At 42.2% G+C, this 24394-nt stretch overlaps 1 protein-coding gene across 3 annotated transcripts in view; it reads right to left on the minus strand.

Annotated features, from left to right (window-relative positions):
- The window catches only part of LOC120452892 (rho GTPase-activating protein gacF), a 43096-nt gene that overhangs the window by 12567 nt on the left and 6135 nt on the right, over positions 1-24394 (minus strand). For all 3 annotated transcript variants that reach the window (XR_006356508.1, XM_044006369.1, XM_039637350.2), the window contains exon 2: positions 21444-22765. Coding sequence is in view for 2 of the 3 variants with exons in the window: in XM_044006369.1 (XP_043862304.1) it covers positions 21444-22242 (799 nt within the window). In the remaining variant the exon portion in view is untranslated. The remainder of the gene's footprint in view (positions 1-21443; positions 22766-24394) is intronic.

Here is a 24394-nt window from a genome sequence, read left to right on the forward strand (position 1 = left end):
AAATTTTGTAAGATACGCTTGGCTGTGCTGATTTATGCAATCCAACAAATGGAAACTCTTAATTATTCGACAGGCATGCGGAGATAGGAAAATCAAACTTAAACTGTTATAAGTCGCATATATATTATTTAGCTGGCGTTGCCTGTCAAAGCCGTGGTTGTCAAATTGTTAACCGTTGTTAGTTGTTAGTTGTTGGTTGTCGGACGTTGAGGCCAAGTTGCCCGGCCTGTCAGCCAGTGTTCCACTCTTCCAGTGTCTGGTTAGACGGCATTTTTCGCAGGCCACAGCCACAAAAACAGAAGTCCATAAAACATTTTTAGCATGTGCAGACTGGCGGCTTTTAAAATTATTCACTACGACCGAGGCGACAGATGCGGGCTGATGATCTGGTCGTGTCAATGGTTTGAGGTTTTCCCATTTTATGGTTCCATAGATTATGGTCCATCAAGCACTGAGAGTTTGAAGGAGCCAATTATTCGGGGACACGGATAAAATATTGTTAAGATATGAAGATTAAATGATTGAGTTGTTTCAACATATACATATAAGTATCGAAATAGTATTTGAATAATGATTTGGTAGTGGCAGTTGTTTAAGGTTTTCTCATATTGAACAAGAAAATTAGCAGGAAACGGAGTTTTTTTTTGTAAACTTTAGTTTCAAAAATGTTAGCTAGTATTTAAACTTTTTTTCTAGTGAAACGACCAGAAAAAACGTATATTTTGTTCCCTTAAGTTATTTCCCTACCCTGAAACATCACACATCAATGTATCTACTAGATACATTCCCCAGGCAAAGAAGTCTCTAACCCAGCCGTGACCAGATAAATAAAGCCGCAGTCAAAGTTCAAAGAGTTCTCCCCCATCGACGACGTTTGACATGGCAAACGATTCGTTAGTTCCCGCCTCGCTGACACACATATTATCATTGTGCAGTTCCCCAAAATATATATACATTTGTAGTCGGCCAATTCGGTAATCTCCAAACTGGAGCGTAGCGAATGCGGCAAAGGCCCGCAGCCAAACTGTCGCCTGTCAACTTGGGAGGATTGAAATTTTGGGAGTGGAAATGGGAGCTGATTTTGTGTATTTTTAGCTGTCACCAGCTCTCGGAGACATTTGACATGAGAAATAACATTTCAATTAGTTGATCCAATGCTCGATTTGAGGCGAATCGCCACTAAGGAGAGAAGCTCCAAAAAAGTCCCAAAAGGGAGCGAATGGGAATGCGGATGGTTAACAGCACAGCGAATAGCTAATGCCTCCTCAAATGTTGAATCCCAGATACATTTGCATCTGATCCAGATATCACGTGTTAATGTGTCTGTATTTGTGCGATATCGCAGAGTGCAAAGCCGTATCTATCAGACACACTCTACAACACTTGCAGCTGTGTTTGTGCGGGGGGCGTAAATAGTACAGAGCGTGCTTAGTTGCGTTCGCAATTAATTCACAGTAAACAGCAAATGTTGCAAATAAATTAGCAGCGACAAAAAGTTTCTGCAAGTGAAAACAACGACAAAATCGAGTCTGAGCCGCATAAAATGCAATCGAAGCCGCATGCGACACAGGCACTTTGCTTATCGCCTGCAAACATCGAATGGGTTTCAACTCGATTCGATTTTCCAATACCTATTACATTGAAAAAGCGTTCCCAACCTTTAAAAGGGCTAAAAATTATATGTATGATTACTATTAAAAACTATGAGAATTGAACTATATCCAGTAATTCATGAATGACTTAAGTAGAAAGTAAAGATGATAATTTTTTGATAAATTAAAATAAAGACATTGTGTGAAGCTGTAAAAATAAATTTAAAATTTGTTTTAGTTTTATAATTGGGGCGCATTTGATATTTTTCCATTTCAAAAGTGTTTCGTTGCTAACTAGAGAGTATGGCCATTTCGGTGAGTCAGCCGGTCTAGGAACCCCATCGGAAAACGTCATAATTATCGGGGATAGCTGAGTGGGCCGTCAGTGAACAAGTGAGCAGATACAGATACAAGTGCAGGGCGCACTGAAACAGATACAGATACACTTAATACTACGTTTGTTTGCCTGGCGCAATGCAAAATATATTGACTTAGGTCAGTGGCTCATTGAACGCAAATGCAAATTGTTTTTGCTGCCGCTGCCGCTCGGTAATTCGCACTTCACACCCTGATATGCATGTGTCTAAATGCTTAAATGTATGAACGTGTTCGTGTATCTGTGTATCTGCAAGATACAAGACTGCAAGTAGCTGGCAAAATGTGATAAACAAACCTGACGCCAGACGCCTTGTGAGCAGTTAAATTTAAAGGCAAACAACAGAAAATATTACCTCATCGGGATGGCATAAGTTATAGACCAGACCGATATATCAGCCGATCAAGGTTGAAATTCACATGAACTCCTTCAAAATACTGAGTTACGGCCCAAAATAACGTAAAAACCATAACCCGTATGCCACTATCAAGTTACTCGGAAAATCGAAACGAAACTGGAAAACCCAAAATTATTGACCAGTCCGCAGTTAAGTTTTATTGGTCGCGTCAATCTTCATGAGAAATGCTCGAAGAATATTCTGGGAATTTAAGTCCTCTGCCAAGTAATGTCCATTTAAATGCTCATTAATTAGATAATCATAAAGATATTATTGGCTAAGGAATCTTGCTCAATGGGAGTGGAAAACAAGCAATAAAAATTCCAAAATATAATAGAGCCATAGGAAATCTGTCAGTGCCTGACAAGATAATAAAAGCGCACACAGCCAATAAAGAAGTATATAAATATTTTCTAGCCTCAAGAAGAATCTCCCCAGAGAGAGTGAAAGTGACGCTCAAGTTCGAAAACAGAAATCAGCATAAAAACTGTTAACTAAATTGTTATTCAACAAAAACTCACAGCCATTATAAACAACAGACTACAAGCACAAATTTAGATAGGAAACTTAGGAAGTTATCTTAAGATAGCATGTTTCGCTTTATTGTCGCCGCCATGCATCATTCAATACGATCCAATCCGATTCGATTCGATTCGGAAATCTGGAAATTTTAGCTTTCAGCGCTGCCATCTGCCTATGCCCGAAAATTTTTACGATGTGCTAGACTATTAAAGATATTTAGATACTTCTGGGGGCTCTATTTTTGGCTCTGCCTTTGACTCAATTCGCTCCAAAGTGTGTTTGCATTAATTCGACCTCAAAATGCGCCATGAAATTGGACTACACTTGGGTGTAGTGTGTGCGTAAACGGTTGGTTGGTTGGATGAATAAGTGTTGGCGGCTGTGCCATGCCATGCCATGCTCCACATAATCGGATGGATCGCCAATGGATCCAATTATCGCGTCCATTATGCACCAAATTGCATTGTCATCGGACCACCTGCATTGTGCATTTCCAGAGCACGCGACTGCCATCGACTTCCATCGGTTGACAGGCAGTCTTTTGTAGAAAACTTGAAACACCTAACCACATTTGTCATACTCCCGCGGTGCGAGGCACTTGTAGATTCAGATAGCCACGGCTTCAGGTGGAACTCCAGTCAAATGAACAACTGGCTTTTAACAACTTCTCCCCCTCGATCATCGATCGCTTATCGACTGACAATGTAATTGTGATTTATGCAAATTGCCACGCTCGACACCTTTTGGCAAATTTATGCATTGGCATTAAATCTGACCACCTCCCCATTCTCCGGCCTCGATGGACTTTCTTCTTTCTTCGCGGAGATTTGCTTATTATGCTTGGTCGTCTCGGAACTGTTTATTGACTAGGTCTGCGAAACAAAATAATTGACTGCAGCCAAAGTTGGGAGCCGAGGAACCCACACGAACTCTCCCAGCTTGTTTTGATTTCTATTAATATTTTCGTTGGAAAATGATTGTTGCACCCCATAAAAAATTGCACAGAGCAGCACGGACAGGCATTAATCAGTTAGAAAAAGAAAAAAAAAGAAGGAAAATGATCAAAAACTAAATTCAAGAAGTTCTGTTTGCACACTGCCTGTGCTGTTGCTGCCAAATATCTGCAGATGGGAACATTTGTGTATGGGGAGCTCGGAACATGCGTCAATAACCCCATTCCGATTCCCAATCGATCGATGCGATTCTGATAATCCTTCGGCCGCCAATGATGAAGATGCTTTTCCTGTATTTTTATGAGCTCTCCGGCTAAGTGGGCAATATAAGCGGTTAGAGGAACTAAAAGTGGTATCTGGTACTTGGCACCCAGTATCTGATAGTGGGCCAGACACACTCTCTGCTTATCTTTTGGGCGGCAACAGGCCTCCTCTAACCACTTTCCTGGCCAAGTGTGGCAAGTGCAATTGGAAATAGTTGGTGCTAGTTTATGCGTGCTCTGATTTCATGATGTGTGAATCGGCTCGTTAAATGTTTGGCCAGATGCAGTGAGAAATTTGCCAGTTGCCAGTTTGCTGTGAATATGCCACATGAAATGCAAAAGCTTCACAAGAGTGCCAATTGAATGTATTTACTTAAATTATTATAAGTATATTTAACGGAAGCAAAACTAACGATCTACTTACACTGTTTAAGCTTAAATTAAACATTTTTTTTAACCTTGTTATATACATATAAAAGGAACTTGAAGAGGAGTATAACAACATTTCACCGATCGCATTTAATGTAATGATGCATTGCATTCCTTTTGCTCGGTCAAATTTGCCAACATCTTTAATATCTGCTCCACTAATGCAACGTTGTTGCCTAATAGAGCACCTGTGCCATATTTTCACTGGACTTTTGTAGGCCATGTTCCAGGCAATTGTTTTTTGTTCACTCGAGCTGTTCGATGTTTGTTTGCTCTGTATATACATGCATGCCAGAAACAAATAGCATTGCATAAATCAAAGACTTAACTCGCTGAAGTGCGTGAATAATGAGTGAGAATCAGGGTGCGAAAAAAAGGAGTAGATTAGGAGTGGAACACCACTTAATAATCCGCCGACTGCTTGTGTGTGGCTACTGTGCGACATTCTGTCTGATGTCCCACTCGAGTGCATTTTTATGGTCGCTCATTAATTTTATGGCTTTTCATTTGTCGGATGTGGAGGCGGAACTGCGCGATAAGGAGGGTCCCACACATGGGAGCGTAATATGCGCTTGTTAGACAGACCCACTGGCTATAGATGGATGGACGCACTTGCTCCAATGACCGCATTGGCCCCTATATCATGCACCGATCGCATAACTCGTCGTGGCGGGATTTCACGCAGGATTGTCAATGCGGTTTGATTGCGAAACCGTTTGCCAAAACACGTCCCACAATCAGCTAATTGGACGGACTTACTCGACTCCCCAGTGTCGCTTTCATTAGCATGCAAATGCAGATCGCGGCGATATCTGAGTCCGAATCTGCTCCGCTTCTGTTCCTTAATGGTCGCTACGTGTTTCGGTGCCTGCTCTTTTGTAATTAATGTGATCCGCCGACTGACCTTAACTGTGTGTTGTCAGCCTGATTAAAGAGTGTTGAAAAACAAGTTGTTACTGCCCCCACCTAGCTACCAAGCCAATGAAACGGAAAACGAGGATCCACAACCTGGACTTGTGGACACTCGAGGATCCTGAAAACGAAACTGGCTGTCGGGGCATTCTGTCATTTTAATGGTGACTCTGGGATTGGCTGTTTGGCTTTCGATTTTGAGTCTAATTAAGGCGAACATGTGCCAAGATCAATGTCGGCGGCGCCACGGTGGCGTGCGTATCCGAAAGATACTTATGCGTTTACTACATAGCGGATAAAACCAATATGCCAGCTACCGAAAATTAATTTATGCCATTCTCAGACGACTTGTTTGCCATAATTGCACTTCGCCAGCTGACAAATTGCACTCGCGTAATGGCATTTTCGACTGGCATTATTAGTGCGTTTTTAAATCCGATCCGCGAATTATGCTCATTTTGCATGCCATTTATGAGAGGCATGCGAAATCTGTATGGCATTGAACTCTCAAGGGATGTCTTCATCGGGCTCCTCGCCGTTTGCCGTCAAGTTTAAAGCCACCGAATGAAGTTTGTTTGCCGGAGGATATGTGCAATACACAATGTCATTCAGAGTGACACACCCACTACACCCATAAGGCACACCAAAAAAAAATGTTCAAACTGAATTAATAAACGTTTTAAAGAAGTCACTTTAAAGTAGTAAAAAAAATTACAATAATCGCCTCTACTAAAGTAAAACATGTTTTATTAGGTACAATTAACGAGTGTAATATTTGTGTGCGGGTTCATATATTGCATCGCCATTATTATACAAAATTTTAAACTATATTGCTTATGTGAGGTATATTTGTATACTTTTAATTTTTGATCTTTTGAGTAAAAGTGAGTAAAAAATGGCGTAATGTCCATGGCTTTAATAATTGTAAAATAGTAATGGCTGAATTCAGGCCAAAATTACTCTCACTAAATTTCTAAAGTTACAAAATGTTTTAAATACACGAAATCTTTCCCAGTGCACGTTCTCCCATGCAAATAAAACGTAGTTTGAGTGTGGGCCCTAGGCTCAAACTCAAGTCGTGAGGAAGTCATAGACCGAGTTGATGAGTTGGGACTGCCTTCCAAAAGTAATGTCACCGATCTGACAAGGCCGTTAAGGCCATTAAACTTGGCCCAGGTTGAGGCAGTTAGAATCCCTGCGATTCCGACTCCATTCCAGCCAGATGGAGCCAAAGGGCCAGGGAGTCAAAGTGCAAATATGTGGCCACCCGACGCCTCCACATTACTCAAGCTCACGCCTCTGAATACAATTCAATCCAAAGGTTCGCCCGGGGTCGCATGCAACTAATGAAGTTGAAGCACATCCCCCGGGTTTTCAGATCGAAGTCTTGCTAAATTTAGACCGAATGGCTGGGTCCTCCGGCCAGGCCTGCCACCTACGATAAATCAAAGTTAATCAGATCTAGTTTCGATTGGGTTTTTACGGCTCGCTGCGCTCCACTGCCATTCTGCTCCATTCGGCTCCATTCGATGCCATTTAAATTAGCTGCCGGGTAATTTATCGCATTGTTGGCTCTTTGCAGGTTTCGTTTAGCGCCAGGATGCCGCTAGATCCGACTGGCCGGCCCAGACACAAAGGCCTTCGAGCCCCGACTTCAGCCAGTACTCTCCATTCTTAAGTCCCAGTCTACATTCTTCAGACTGCAGCCTGTCGACTCCTGGCTCTTTGGCTCGAGACTTGTCCGAGTCGTTTGCGCCCGACTGAAACTGAATGGGCTACCAATACTAGTCGATAATTACGCATATTTTGTTGCCTGTTTTGACGTTGGTTTTTATTTTTATTCAATTTTATGCAGTCCGGCTGGTAAGAGTATGAAGCGCATGGCTGGCCGAAGCAGGGGATTGCCTATCAGCATATAAATTTCCACTTTTATGATGAGCTAAATATTTAAAAGCCTCATAATCAGAGCAAGAGCTACAAACCAGTACAAATCTCAGTCCTGTTTCCAAGAAATATGGCTGACAAAACGGGTCAATTAGAACAATTAATTATCAATAAGTGGATGTCATTTGAGTCTTCGTAAGACCGGAATTGAACAAATTATAAAGGTACATTAAATTTAAATAAAATTCAATGGATTAGTGTACTTAATTTCTTTTAAAATGTATTAATATATATTTTTTTTTTATCAATGAAAAGGTATTATTGACTTCCTTATTTTCCCGACCATTTATTCCTTTGATCCCGCACTTTAAAACTAAATTGACCATTAAAGCAATTTGTTCTCCATCTAATAAGCCTTTTTATAGTAGTCTTGTTATTATTGACCTCTATCATTGATAGTTTACACAAGTAGGCCTAGGAAAATAATCCACAAGGGCATGAAAACTTCGGCGCTCCAATAAAAGTGCGCCGGCGAGGTTTTAATATTATTTTCCTACACTCCATTTAGCATGTCGAGCATTGTCTTGGCGTGAGGATTGGCCATCGTTGTGTTTTTAGTAGCTGTTAAATGGCACGGACGCAGTTGGTGGTCTCTTCGATTTTTCTTGGCAGCGAGATCTAGTGCTCGGCTTGTTTTTAACACCCATCCAGAGTCGGGGTTGCAAGTTCTGGATCGGATCTCTGAGTAGGAAACCCAAATGGGTTTTAGTTTACACACTTGTCGCCAGGCTCTTTGCTTCGCTTTGCCCACATCGGAGCAGATTGGAGTGCATGTGGATGGGAACCTTGTCATCGCCTGGAATAAGGCGCTTATTTATTTGCAATGGCTTATAAGAATCTTAAGGCATCGGAACGGATCGCATGGTATCGCGTTGCAGAGACGTATCGCAATTATAAATCAGTTTAAGGCTTTCCGCAGCCCTGGACCCCCGTGACATTAAGCAATGAAACCTTTTGAGCTCTGTTTGGCTTTGTCTTTGTCAAGTGGGCTGTCTGTCCAGTGCGTCAATCCTGTCCAGACCACCTTCCACTGGAGCATCCACGCTCCGTGTGGCACCTTTGTTTGCATCATTCTGACGATGTGGCGATCGCCGCTGATTGCCAAACACGAACAAATGAATGATTGCCCCAGAGCCCAGTTCAAACGGATCCATCACGGATTTCTCTCACGGCTATACGTCGTCTATGTTTGCTAATAACTCAACAGCTAATCAGCGAGCAGCTCCTCGCAGCATGTAGTCCGCAATTAAGCGACCAGAAATGTATCTTTATATCTTTAGATCTTCGAATCTTTGGTATCTTTGCATCTGCATCAACAAACAGGCCTCAGCGCATGCCGTGCAGCATTAGACAAATCAATTATGCTGACTTTATTTAGGTGGGGCTCGATCTGTTTGACTATCTAATGGAGATGCAGATAAGCTGATCAGAGGTACTGCGAGGTACTTACGGCGAGGAATTCTGAATTTTGAATCACGAATTCAAATTGCAGAAAGACTTTTCACACTAAGACTCTTCGCCTGACCTGCAAAAATAAATTCGCAGCAAATTCCATCAAAAGTTGTCAGCTGACGGGAATTTGATCGCTATCGCAAAAGTTTGGGGCAATAGCCGATAAGGCAGTCATATTTAATTTATAATGTGTAGCTAAAGGAGCCGCCCTCTTCACGCACCGACTATTAACACAAGTTTCCGCTTTGGGGCCTCTATTAATCAACATAATTGATGACAATTGGCCTGGTGCTTTCTGGTGCGTTGTGTCGTAACAAAACGCTTATCGGCTATAGCTGAATCTAACACTATTAGTCAATGGATCGCTCCAGCTGCCTATCATCAATTTATCTGCAAAATAACCCTCGCACTTCGTATTCGTACTCGCAGATAGAACTGCATTCTTGTCTAACTGATTTATGAATTTGACCGCCGATCCATTTGCAAGGCAAGTTGGAGAAGCTCAGTTAATGACCCTGCCTACTCTTTGCTTTTGCATTTTCCACTGATTTTCCATTGACTTTTCCCCAACATAGATCAATGGCCTTTCAGTAAGTTAGTAGGCAACCGATCGGCACAGAAATTAAAATCAATTCAAGGCACACACTCCTAACACACAAAAGCCAGTTGAACTTTGGCGGTTGAACGGCTTGATTGCTCTGCCGATTGACGGGGTGACTGAGTGACCTAGTGCAGTTCGCGGAACCGAGGAACTCCAAGATCAATACCCATTCAATTGAAATCGATCAGAAAATCGCAAACAGGGTGATGCAAGGAGGAAACGCCTGCGCATAAAGTAGTCAGCCATTTGAAAGAAAACTTAACGCTGTAAAACAAGAATTCAATAATATTAAATATAACTAGTATCATCGTAAACATTTGTTGTACTTTATTATTATTAAATCACTATTACATCAGTTACTTAATCTCCATTAGGGCGCGTTCAAATTTACCCTAATGCTCGCATAACAGATCGGTAAAATTCCCATGAATAATTTTTCCATCATTTGCATGCCATTTCCATTCTTACAGCAACAACTTTCAATGATCCAAATACTTAGCACAATTTTCTTGGAAAAAATCGCGCGCACTTTTAAAGCCACTAGCTTAGTGGCCACTCGCATTTGCTTTGTTCAGCTTTGTTTTTCAGCTATTTAGTCAAGCGATTAGTGTCAATTTGTGCAGAGCATAACTTTAAGTACACACATGGTTATGGCCACTGTGGGTTGCTTTCTCGCGCCAGATTGTGTGTCGGCGTGTTTATTCAATTAGCATGCATTTTTTTACTATTTTTGCTATTTGGCAACCCGAAGAGGGGTTAAAAAAGAAGCAGCTTGCTGGAGAAGGAGGATCCGCAGGCGGAAAAGACGGCGATGACATGGACATAATTGCAGGCTATTTATCATGGCCAGTTGAACTGGAGACAACTCACTGAGCAAACTACGCAATCGCAGAGCTGGAATTAACACACCTAGGCCACGTAGCAGATGCCATTGGATCGGGAACACCGGCCCCGCTGGGCCAAGTTCAAGTCCCATCCTCAAGTGCATCCTCACACCCATAGCCATAGCCAAACCCCTACCCATCCCCATTCGCATCCCCATTTAAATGCAGACAAAGTAATTGCCGAGCACCGGCTGATTAAAATGGATTTATAAATTATGCAGCGGTGCGATTAAAATCGCCTCAACAGTCGCGTCGGCGGCGCTTCCAAAAGATATTTCCTCTACCAGTGCCTTTAGGCCCATATATACATATAAATATATATATCCCCTTGTTCCTTATGGTTCCTTACGTGCCCGCAGTTTGGCTAATAGAAAGATTTATCACCCCGTCGGCGACTTGCAGGCCAGGCTCGATTTCCAGCTCAGCGATAAAAACCGCCTTCAATTCGCGACCGCGTTACGATTTCAATTTTCATTTCACTTGCAAGGCGGCGCGTCAATTCCTCTGCCCTAGGGCATTATTTATGTACCGCACTGTACGGGGCTTGTGGACTCTATCTTCGCTTTTCCTTTTAATTTATGGTATTTAAATTGCAATTTCTTGTCGCGGATTGGCGAGAATGAGTGCTGAAATGGATGGCACTCTCGGCTGCCTTCGATTTTCACACCTTTACAAAAATGCAACGCTTTTTTGGGTTCTTTCTATTAGCAACTTCAAACTGGCCTGGAATTGATTTGGCTCGGATGCTGGGCCAGCCCACATGAGATCGCCACCGCTTTCCCTGATTTGTGGTCAACACGGAATCACTTTTCATGGGAAACAAATTTTGTTCAATGGCCAGAGTAACGGGTATGCTGCGATTCCCCGCTGATTTGATAGATTATGTGGAGCACATGGCTCTGCCAGGTGCGAAATCTTAGACGTTTCTCGTGTTTATTTTGTGAGAATTCCATAGATTGGCATTGAATTGGATATGGTTTGGCTATAGTGAATTATAAAGGAATACTGACATGGATTTTTCGGTTTTATTAAATTATTTATTGCTTAATTTAAAATTCTAAAGACCAACCACAAATAATCTTGTATAAATAAATGCTTCGTATGAATTGTTTTAATATTATTACAATTATAATGCTTTTTTACGTCTCAGCATGGAGAGTATATATTTTTAAACGTTTTTACATATTGGAATAGAGAAGATGTTATCAATTCATATTCCCCATTAACTCTTCTCGTCAATTTGTTAACTACAAGCTATAGCTATATAGCTATAACATTATAATGTTCCATTTTACACACACTCACTGTGTGATGTGCATTAAAAAGCCAATAAAATGACGCAAAATGCCCAAGCGAATAGCAAATAAATGCACATACGTCAGGCGTCAGACAAGGTAAACTGTTTGACAATCACGCCCTGAACTCTGGACTCTTAAATGAAAGAAAGTAAATCCCAGTGAATTTATGCATTTAACTTTGGCTATCAATTAAGCGAGAGCGACCGCCCAGCTATTGAACGCGGGCCAATCCGAGGGCATTTATCTTCATTAGACCGCCGAGATGCAAATCAATCTGCCAAGTGCCGGCGAAGATTTGAGTTTGGAGGCTGGACTGGCGGTACAGCATATGTAAATATCGACGGATCGCTGATGTAATGCCGCAGATAGGCAGACCCAGTGAGTTTTCCTTTTGGCCAACTGTGTGGCAATGGTGTGGAAAGCCTGCCGGCGGCCTGATAGGCAAATCAACAGGTTGAACGGGGCGCCACTCACTGGACAAACTGGTAGTGGAGCATCTCACCTCGCTCAATCTCAATCCCAATCAAAGCAAAATTGTATCGAAAATGGATTGAGAGAGGGCACCGGGGGAAATCCGATTCGGAGGTGAGTTGAATTGAATTGGATCTAATCAAGGTCCCGTTAGGCCAAAATCCCCCAGATCAGTATCTAATCGGGAGCCGGGAGCCGTCCAAAGAATTTCCATGCAATTAAAAGGCAGCCCCATGACGGATGCTCCACCTTTCGGCACCTAGATCCCCTCCCGAAATCAGGGCAAACAAAATGCAGTTGTCCATTATCGGATCAACTGCTTCAATCGACACCCACGGCGCTCGAACTCAAATAGAGCTAATACACTAATACTTTAATTGATCAAGCCGTAAGTAAATCAATTTCGGTGTTGCAACAGAGCAGCTCCCACCCACGGCTACAAAATCAGCTAGCCCCAGATACAAATATACGTTTCTGTTGATTCTTAGCTGCTCTAGCACAAGGAAAGTGTCTTGAACTGATTATGGATGAATTCTTTTTGGATGCGGGCTGGCGCTGTGACTCGTGCTAGTGTCAAGCAGCGACGGTGCCTGGTGGTTCCCCTTTGGAGAACAGCAGTGCAGCCACTTAACAGCGTAGTCCGCCGTTTGGAGAGAACTTTTCACTTTCTTTGTATATTACATTTTCAGAAAGCACTTACATTTAATATTCTTAATACGAGAGCATCTGAATGTAATGGAATTTTTCGGGGTCTTCACAGAGATGCTGTGAATTCTGAATGAAACAGGTCTACAGACTTCGCTAAATTGTAACATGAACAAGATCTTTTTCTTCTTTGATGATAATTATTGTTTTGCAACGTTTTTTTTTAATTTTCTGAATTACCGCTGAATCACATTTATGGCCAGATTAACCGATCACCTAAGTTGTCGCATTCCCAGGCGGCCAAACACAGATGTATTACCATCGGAATCCAATGGGCTCGAAGTGGGTGCGCTGCTAATTTGGCACTCGGCAACAATTCAAGTCCGCGAGTCCAGCGCGACATTTCCCATAGATCACGGCTGTCTGTGGACCTCGCCCCGAGATCTCTTGGTCTGGAGGTCTTGAGATCGCGTGGGAGTCGGAGTGGGAGTGAGGTGGCGGTAGTCGGGCGGACTGTCACGGACTGTCAGAGACGTTGCAAAGGTAATTAGCATGGCACCCTGCCATACGAACGCCGGTGACATTTGTCAACAATCTGTCAAAATAAAATGCAACAAAGGCCGCTGCGACGGTCATAAATTTAATGCAGTGCCTATTGACCGGGTTTGAGCAATTTTTATGGCCGATATGCGATATGCGGTATCACCACTCGGTTAGTGGAATGGTCAATTAGACGGGCACGATTCCAGTGGGCGAGATGGGAGCCAAACAAAGGCCAGTAGCTCTGCGTATTACTTACATTGTAGAATGCTAATGGAACTGGCCTTTGCCAGCCTCCGAAATTATCATTCATAAATGCACGAACTGCGGCTAATAAATGGGTCAAGCAAGTGAAGTAATCGAGAAAGCCAGAACGAGACCAGAAAATATAAGACAGAAAAAAGAAACATACTGCTGAACAAGTTAACAAGTTGTTGGCCCCCAGGCAGTGGAGCACTTTCAATTGTCGGGGGCCCAGCAAATTGGACGTTTAAAATTTATTGTCGCTGCCTCTGTGAGCCCAGACTGCCCACGTGGGTGGTCATTTTCATTTTCCCTTTTTGGAAAGCCCATCGATGTCGGGGGACTCGAGTTAGTGGGTCACTGGAGCCCGCCTCATTATGCAACTGCAACTGCATTGGCCATTGAATCCGGTCATAAAATCAAGCATCCATCCTGCACTTCAATTACCTGGCTGAAGAAGAAGCCACTCATCCGTGAACTCCTCCGCAGATCTTCTGTTTGTCCGCTGTAAATAACGCGGAATACCATGGCGATGTGGGTCCTCTGCCGGCTGTTCGGCAAATTAGCAAGCTCGTTAAGAAGCCGCTAAGGCTGTTCTTCTATTGGCCAAAAAATGCCATTGAAAACAAACAGATTGCAGCTCTTAAAACTTCTCCCTGCACTTTAGTGGCGCTCATAAAATTGACCCGCCACGGAAGCGATTTCTGGTTGTCTGGGGAAAGTGTTTGATCTTCCACGAAAGTGTGCTCATAAAGCCCTCGATCCGATGATGATCAGCGGAGCAATCAAATTGGATAATTAATAGCTTGGCTCTGATGGGGCGCAATGTGAGCACGAAAATGAATGAAAAGCAAAAGAATTTTCACCTATGCGGAAGCACTTTCCGCAGGAATTCTACGCAGAATGTAATGTCATTCTGGGAGAGCAAGACCATTTTGGGTTGGGGCAGTTCAGGGAGCTCAATCAGCTGCCCATTCAACCAGACACACTTCCTCATTGCCCTGGATAATCCAGCGTGCAGTCATAGATACTAATTGAAACTCATTGTTCACTCTTGACGCCCATCAATTGCCCGGCGAAGTGACTGCGATGACGCTGCTGCCCGCGTCGACCAGCCCAAACAATTGACACTTTTCCAATTGCACCTTTGCACACATGGCCGGAATGGGGTGGTGGGGAAAATGGGAAAAGCATAGGGTGGGGGCCGGTGGGGGCGGCAGACGCCTGGGAACCCGCACACCTTGCACACCCGCCGCTGGCGTCAATTAGTTTAAATAATGCGTGTATACACAGAGAACGGGTTAGAGTCATTGTCCCACACTCAGAGAAAATTGGGGATCCAGTCTATGCAGTGCAAAAACACTTTGATTGAAGGGTACAATTAAATAAAGTTACGATTGTAGAGAAGATTTGATCAATAGATATAACAGATTTCAGACGGTTTCTGTGACAGCCTTGTTAATATATTGTTCAATAACGATAATTAGTTTAGTCTAAAATAATGTGAAGGTGCTCCCTAATTTTTTCGAGTGCGTGCTCAGTCAGACCTTCTCCCAGACATACTCCACCCCTTAAGCCACCACCCCCAACCCCGTGCCCCTGAAACCTCCAGCATGGTCATTAGAATTTTGTATACACTGCACAACATCAGAACGCACTGGGACTCGGTGTGTGTGTCATCACCTCAATTGGGTTCACTTCCTACTTGCAAGATGCAGACACGGGCACTGATCACAAAATGTATCTGCAAGATGCGCGGCCAGCATTAGTCGCTATTCGCTTTTCACTTTTTCCAACGGAAGTCATTTTCAAGTTGAATTTTGTTTTTGCTTTTTTCGTTGAGACACCATCGGGATTGAAGCCGCGTTTTATCTAAGCAAATTGCACACGCACTTAACCCGCTTCCAGTAGCTAAAATATCTAATATAGAGCGGGATACGAGCCACGCGGGTCTCCAGACAGACCGCCATCCACATTTTTTATGGCCTTCCTTCCATAGTCGCGCATACTAAAGAGAATATAGCCCCCTTCTGAGAAATGGGGAAAAAAAGGGGGAATGAATGCTTTTTACATGCAAAAATGTATACAGCAGGCCGAAAATTGTTTCGCCGGGCATATTAGTGGCTCAATTTGTCGATTGGCTCTGTAAACTTGAGCTATTAAGTGCGAACATATTTGAGGAGGAGGTGTATCCAATCCAATCCGATCCCCAAGAGAGAAGGCTTTCGTGTAAACCGGATTCATAACGAGCAAACGCCTCCTGTAAATTGAAAATTTGTTATTTTGAGCGCGTGTGCGGTTGTTGTGTGTCTGGTGATGGCAGCGAAACGATCATTAATATGTCATTTACAAGTCGGCAAATTGTCGCTAGTAAATTGGCAAGGAAGTTAATACCTATCTATTTGCCAGGTTATGCCACGTTGAGCCGTTCAAAGGCTCACTTTCGATTGAACTTTTTCGAAGATTTGCCACTTGTTTACTGAAAATCAAACTAAAATTTCCCAAGCTCGTCCGTCAATTTTGCTTTCAATCACTATCACTCAGCACCCATAAAGAAAGGCAGAACTTTCGCTTTTTCCATACCAAATGTTTGGCTTGAGTAAACAACAATATCTCAAATCTTTTGGAAAAGTTCGGTGTGTGTGAGTCCCAGATATTTTGAAGGTGTAACTGCAGTTTACTCAAATAATTCTCGGAACTCCGTGATGCACAACACTTTCTTATCAACTTCTATCGGTGCGCTCACTTTTATTTTACTCGACTTTAGATTTACGATACCACTGGCAATTGGCAATTACAGTGCAATTAATTTATAATCCCCGGGGGCACTACTAGAGACCTACTTTGTCGCAGAGTAGGTGACACACTTAAGTCGAAACATTTATGGGGCAATTGCAAAGATAACATAAGCTTTCCGATATGATATTTATGACTGTTGAACTTCGAAGTGGGGGAATATCTTTTCTTGGCGCCCAAAGAATTCTCAGATATATACTTTATACTGCGATTGACTCCGACTTTGGGTGTTGAGCAATGAGTCAAATTATCTGCGCTATCGGTGAGCAATTTCGGTTCAAATTAATCACTTCATTTGCACGAAATCCGGTTGGCTAAAAAGGCTTCGAGTTGCAGGGGGAAATCGTGTAAAAAAATGCATTTGCATCGCCAACGCAAAGTGCATTAATAAATTGATCCAGTTTCGGCCTGGGTTTTTCCTCTTTTTTTGCAACTTGTAGGTGGCCGTGTTTTGACTATTTACCACTTGTTCAATGGCCTCTGTGAAGTTGACCGCTTTTTGGATACCCATCCGATATCGTGCCAACCCAAATTTTTCCAACTTCGCGAAATGCATGTCTGAGCCCACAGATTTACGACTCAAATGACCATGAACGTGTCGGTATGGAAATGTCTATATAGACGAGTACGTATCCGGTTATATTATCGCTCTGTATGCGAAAGAACGAAATGAAAGGAAACTCTACTAAAAGTGCAGAGAACTATAGGACTGTATGCAAAGTTTTAGAAAGTCTTGCCAATGCTATGCATAGAACAAATTTGAATATGAGGTCTCATAAAACTTAATTGGTAATACATGTACCACATAACTATGATTTTCCTAAAAATAAAATTATAAATATACATCAGACTAGTATCACCCAAAAACCTATTAATGTTATAAGAAAAACAAATATTTTTCTAATCTACTGGGTTACTAATGGAACTGAATATAAAAAAGTAACTCCAACAGCCCCATGGCTACATGTTCAATGAGAGTTACATTATCATATTACTCATACGCCCCATTTTCCCTTGCAGCCTTCAGTGTTAATTCATTGCCAAAAATATGGTTATGTTTCGAGTGGTTTCTGTGCCACCGGGCACCGCTGCAATATCTGCTGGTTGGACCTGAATGTGAATCGACCTGGGTGAAAATAAATTGACCGTAAAAATGATTGTAAAACAACGCCAATAACCACGGCAGCAACAGCTGCCGAGAACTGCGTGCAAAATGTCATTAATCATTGTAATTTATATAGCGGGCCAGCTTCATAAACCATCGACGACTTCGGGGGCCGTTTACAAAATGTTTTCGGTCTTACGAATTTACGCATAATTTCAAAATATTGTCAATGCAGGCGGGGAAGCGGTAATATCAATACTTTTGACCAACTTATCTGGCCTAGACCTTTTTATGTAACCGACAAGTGGAGAGGAGACCGAAGACCGAAGACCGAAACGAAACAAAACAGTTCATTGCCACCTGGCTAAAAATATAGAAGTCAGCGCCGCAGAAAAGTCGAGCGGCTGCCGGAAAAACATTTGCAGAGGAAGAGCTCCTCCATCCAAAAGTTTAGCCCACGCTACGTTTGCTGGCAAATCCATTTGACATATTGCGTCGTCCGCTCGCCCATTTGCTGTCCCTGTTTGGCTACCCAGAGAACTCTGGGACATAATCTTATCTAAAACAAAACACTTTCGCGGTATTTTCAAGCCCCTATGCTGCCCGACGCATAAATCAGCACCACTACCGGCACCACCAGCACCACTGCCACCACCAGTGCCACCGGTGCCACTGCTGCCACTGCTGACTGATGATGAGCCACATCGCTGACAATAGCTTGTCAAGTGTTGTCTCCTCATCTGCCCGCCACCCACTCACTTACACGTAGATATATTCACCGAAAATCGGATCTCCAAATATTTCTCATGAAACGACAGATGGAGAAGTCCACGGGAACTATATGTATACGCTGTCACTTTAAATTCTGACTTTTAATTATGATTAAAATTGTAATATCGCTTAGTAAAAAAATGTGGAATCTGATTAAGGGCTCTTATCCTAACATTTTGAAAAACCTATACTTTCAATACTTTTTTATATATATCTAAGATTTACTGAACAATTTAGGTTACAAAAAATTCTACTATTTTATTGCTATTTAAAGTATTAAATAGTCGCTTAGGCATTTCCTCTCCTTCTTTGTCCGATCTGAAAATTCCAACAATAATTTTTGGCCGCCGTCTAGCCAGCAGAAGTGAGATCGCTCACTAGATTGCTTGGGATCCGTGACGTAGCCAGCGGCGAAATGTTTGTGTAAAATTAATTTATCGTATTATGTGCCGAAAGTGATATAATAGTCCGGCCATTTGGTATACTAAGGAATTAACAGTGTTGAAATTTCCTTTTTTCTTTTCATGCCTAATTGCCGTGCCGAATCTATTTATCATGATCTCGGGGGATTAAAATTGATGCAATTATCTAAATTTACATAAAAAAAATTCTAGGCTGGAGTTAAAAATAACTCTGAGAAGCTGGAAACCGATCTTTAATTGAGAAATTCGTTATGGATGGGATACCAATTTTAACGAGTTCACTTTCCCACAAAAATAGCTCGACAAGGGCAACGTTTGTTGACTTTTTACGCACTAAACATAGGACAAAGACTTTGTGTGTCAAATCTAGAACACCCCCAGAGCTAAAGGCTTGGACAAAAAATAAATAATAATGTAGAAGATTTGTATTTATAAAGACAATTAACATGCCGGAGTCAAGAGGCAGTGACAGTGAAAGTAACTGCAGTGGGATCGATGCAATGTTGGCCAAACTGTCAGAGCAACTTCATCAACTTTACCAACTTCACCGGCCAAAAGAGCGAAAGACGTGCCGTAAATTAAGTTATCAAACGAGATGCTGTCGGAAGCTTTTAGCATCCACCAACTGCAGTTTGTCTTCTGGGATTTCGGACGACTTGGGCTTCACTCAACTTCACACCTCGGTCCACGCACTAAATCAGTCGCATAATTGCCGCCTGGCCGCCGGGCCAAGTACTCTCCATATATCATCTCGAAAATATGGTATGCACGCCCCCCATGCTAAGGTTTTCTTTATTTTACCCACGACTTGGACTTGGGATCAGGTCGGATCGGATCGGGTTGGTGTTCAGTTCAGACTCGGACACCGTTATTCGGTGCTGCAATTTGTGGGCAACTGCAACTGGCGTTGAGCTTCACCCGACTTTTGGAGGTCAACTGGTTGATGAGCCTCGCGAGGTGCCTCTGAAGATGCCAGCTGACAGAGTGGAAAATGCGCAATATTTGGCACTTTTCATTTTGTTTGGACAGCTTTAATTCAAAGCAGTTGTCACTGCCTGACAGCGGTTTTGTAACTCAACGTTTTCCAACGTTTTATATGGGGTAAATATAAAATTTTGTTAATAATAAATCAAATTTAAAAAAATTATTTGTTTATTCTAAAAATAAATTATAATAAAAGCTACTATGAGCCAAGTTCTGAAAATAATGATCTAGACCTTCCTAAACTTCCTTCCTTTCTTCCTTTTCAGTCAATATAAGACTTCATCATTAAACGATTTTTTAAAGATATGACTGTATTTCCTTTCGTCACCATCTCATCATATCATTCTGGGCGATAAGGCTTTACTACTCCAACACAAGCTCAGCACAATATCCGGAGACGTGATTTTTGGAGCACTTTGTACAATTTACAGCCCATAAAAGACTCACTCAGTCACTAATAAACACAAATTGCTTGGTTAGTTGCCACTGATTTGGCTTGTGAAAGTACCAAGTTCGAGGGTGAGAGCTAGAGCTAGCAACGGCTAGAGAAACCACCCAGCATTTTCCGCTTGCTGCTTGACCATAAAAATCATTCCCAAACCTCACAACTCCCACAATCTCTCAAAAGCTCTTATACGCGGCAATTTCAATCTTATCGCACTCCACTCGCATTATCGCCGCCTGATCGAGTTCAAAATCAAATTAACACCTGAGGCCGGTTCCGGGAGATATGTAAAGTACAACCGCAGTGGTGAATTAAAAAATTTGTACCCCAGCGAAACAAAATCCCCGCTATCTATGCGGCATCTGGGAAGCTCACGATGATGTTCCTCAATGACGATGATGCGTTCGCCCCGATAAGCGAAAAACCGGAATGAGGTTGTACAACAAGTTTTTCGGTTGCTTTATCAGTGCTGCAATTGCTGGGCAACTGGAGGGAAGTCAATGAAAATGAAGCTGTAAATTAATTCGACTGGCGGCCCAAAAGTTATGCAAATGCTGCGTGCCGGAGGAGCTGATCTCATGATCATCTTCATCAGACTGAAACTGACTCATTTCCCACTGGGAGCCCGGCTAATCAGGGCGAGCGGTTAATTAAGGCAAGATTTATGCCCTTAGCCCACTAAAGAATTTATATGCCAAATAATACAAAGCCGGGGGCCACAGGCATTGCAAAATCAAGTGTCTAACTTAATGATGCTCAACATAAACAGACGAGAGCTGCGGAAAATACAATTTCTTTGGCGGATCTCAGTGCGTGTTACGCAGCTTTTATGAGAACTTTCAACTTGTGGGCGCTCTACATATGTATGTATGTAGGTGGGGTACACGGACTGCGATCGGATGTGTTTACACATACATCATACACATACATACATGATGACTGTGGGCATGTATTATTTCTGATATTCTAAATATTTCATATGGCCATTGGCATAAGTTTATTTGGTTGTTCATGCAGTCCAAGTGGAATGGGTGGTTCAAAAAAACCAAACCAAAGAACCACCGAAGGAATAGAACATAAAACAAATCAAAACCGAAATACAAGATGAGTAATGAGGGGGTGCGAGGATGGGTGGCATCCACTTTGAAGTTCATTATAGCGGCATCCAGTAATAGATCTTTAACAATCATATCTGGAGAAGATAGAAACTACTGTATTGCTACCTCACATTCTAGAAGAACGAATTTGTTAGCTCTCTAGAGCTCACTTCAACATATGAGTACTGTTTTGAAGATCAAACTATATTGTTTATCAGATCGACAGATATTATTAAGAAAAATATCATCACCTAGCGAATTCATGGATTCAAGTTTTATATAAATTGGTTTTTCTACTCACTGAATTCACTATTCTCGTCCTGGGTTCCGTTGACAACGCCATCCCGCAATATCTGAAGGATGCGATTTTTAATATACAGCTGGATCTTGCGGGAGGTCCAGGCCAAATGGGACTGTGGCACTGTGGAGCGTTCGTTACGGTCCAGATTGCTGATGGGTGTCTTACTGCTACTGCTATTTATGTTAAGACTACTTCTAGGGTTGCTCAGTCTTTTCGATTTCGAACCAATGAAATTATTGTCAGCGGGCTGCTGGTGATGATGATGGTGCTTCTTCTGCTGCTGCTGATTCCGGTGACGAATGCTGCGTTCGGTACGCGACAGGACCGCCAGATGCTCGTTCGGCATCGCTGAGATGACGAATCCCAGCGGCTCCTCCATCTGATCGAAGTCCTCCTCCTGGGATGGGTATTGGGATTGGACTTGGGTTTGGGTTTGAGTTTGGGTTTGCGGTGTGCTTGTTATGGCAGTTGGATGCGTGCTTAAGCTCTGATTAAATTCAGCATTAATACTTTGATTTGTGGATTGATTTACACTACGTTCACTCACTGCGCTCGGCACTAAACTACTACGACTATGATCACTTTGTAGATAACTATTACTAAGCAGATTGCTATTGTTCGTGCTGTGGGATTTTGATGTGGATGTGGATTTGTATGTGGATCCGGATGAGTCTGTCAGGTTGTTGTCCATGGCCATGAGGGGCATCGCAGATGCAAGGCCACGCCAGGCAATGATAAACGAGAGGAGGGCGCCCAGCAGCGCCAGGGCCCTCCAGTCCAAGCGCAGGTTTCTTCGCATCAAAGATCACCACTTTGGTTCACAGGAGTTTCTCAAGCCGTTGTTCGGAATCTGAATCCGAATGTTTATAATTTTTGTATAAATCGCTTGTCTCGAAGTTGTTTATAGATTTTTTGCCAGTTTACTGGGCGTTCGCCACGCCCTCGGGTGTCGTTGAAACATATGTACGCCCCGTTTTCAGAAATCTTTTACTTTCGTTTCGATTGCGTTTTTTTTTTTCTTTTCACTGACTTTGCTTTGTTTAAAAGTCTCTCTCTGAGCCCGTTTAAATTTGCTTTAAAATCGTTTCGCCTCTTTCCTGGCAGGAAATTAGGTTATCATATCGTACACTTTTCAATTGCTGCTGTGGCTGTTGCTGTTGCGGATCTTCATCTTCGTCTTCCCCGCTGATAATGCATCTTATCAACGCCAATGACTTTCTTGTCATGTCAGAAATTCCCGCTGTTAAGTTGGGGGGCGAAAAATGAAGCAATCTCAGCTTTTTTATGCGGACAAATTTTGGTTGGCTAACATAGTTGACGAGCTGCAATGAAAAGAGTTTTGGAAGTACATTTAGTTGATTATGATTGACAGAGTATAAGTCATTAACTAAGAGATTATCTGTACCGTAAAATATCTCATCACGTGACACTCACTTGCTCAGCCTTAAATTTATGGCCTTCGGGAATTGGCTTTGAAAATTCCCTAGCAAACATATGCAACACATATTTGGATTAAGCCAAATTGTACATAAATTCTTCAGCTAAGCGCTTTTAACGCAATTTTTGACATTTTAATTAGCGTTTGCCTATATAACGAAGAAACGACAAAGTGGCACAGTTTAATTTTAGCCAACGGTCTATCAACGGACCAAAGATACAATTGTATATATATGGGCGACAAGTGATCGGCAAGAGGTTACATAAAAACTGCCCAAAGGGAGCAGTTACGCAAAGGAAAAACTCGGTGAAAACATCGAAAACGACTTTCCCAAACGGAGCAAGTGAGAGGGAAAGCCCCTTCAAGAGTGGCGGACGGGCAAATTGCTTAAAAATAAAATGTGCAACAAAAGCAATTCGCTCAGAAAACTGTGTCGAATTTGAAAATAATCACGCACTAACTTCGTCGGCAAATAATATCCGTGTATCTGTGTATCTGTGTATCTATGTATCTATGAGATATTCGCAGGGCGACGGGGCGGCTGAGTGACGTTGCCGCTGCACTTCCACTCGACTTCTGTCTTTTTGGCACGTGTTCAGCTAGGCAAGCCTACGCAGCAGCATTTTTTCTGCAACATTTAAGTGCACCCAGTTTTAATTACCATAAACAACAAAAACAGCAGGAAGAGCACCAAGAAATCCAATTGGCGACAAAACAGAGGCAACACAAAATTCTGTCCCATCAACATGTTAATTGCTTTTGCGTCCTTCTGTCCAAACTGCCAGCAATGTTATGCAATGCGTTGACTTTGAGATGAGTTTTTAAAAATCAAAACCATCCCAAAAAGTTATGGAACCATCCAGATCGTAAAGTCCGACATTTGCATGCCAGCTGAGCTATAAAGTTATAAAAACAAGAGGCCGATCCGATAAATGAGAGAGACCCAATATTATAAGTGTAATATAAAAATCACCAAAATTCTTCAGGTTTTCATCATCCTTCAGCATATAAAGAAATGAATTTCAACCTTTACCTTCGCCGGTTTAATGCCTTTCACCCAAATACGACGATGAATAAAAAGTATATGTGCCACAACAGGCAAAATGTGTGCCAAGCCTGCTGCAGATTCGGTCTCCAGGTGTTGTTTATGTTGTTTTTTCAGTAGTAGAATTTATGAGGAATTCTGTATGGGCAACAAAAGTTCCAGCCTCAACGACCACAAAATCACCGGCAAGAAAGAAAGATAAAAACCCCCAAAAAGGGAAGCGTGTCTTGACACATGCCGAAAGTTATAAAAATAGCGAGGGAAGAATAAATACCTAAAATGTTGACGGAGTATACAAATAACACCTATGATTTGCAGGGACAAAATTAAAAAAGTATCTGTTTTTACGACCTCAGGCCATCGGCTTATCTGTCATTTATAAGCCTCCACAATTCAACAAATTATGAGGGGCATAAAAAAATAATGAAATCTTTTGTGGTTTTTAATATGTAGATATTATCGAACGCC

This window comes from Drosophila santomea, chromosome 3R (assembly GCF_016746245.2).
Source record: "Drosophila santomea strain STO CAGO 1482 chromosome 3R, Prin_Dsan_1.1, whole genome shotgun sequence".
Classification (NCBI taxonomy): domain Eukaryota; kingdom Metazoa; phylum Arthropoda; class Insecta; order Diptera; family Drosophilidae; genus Drosophila; species Drosophila santomea.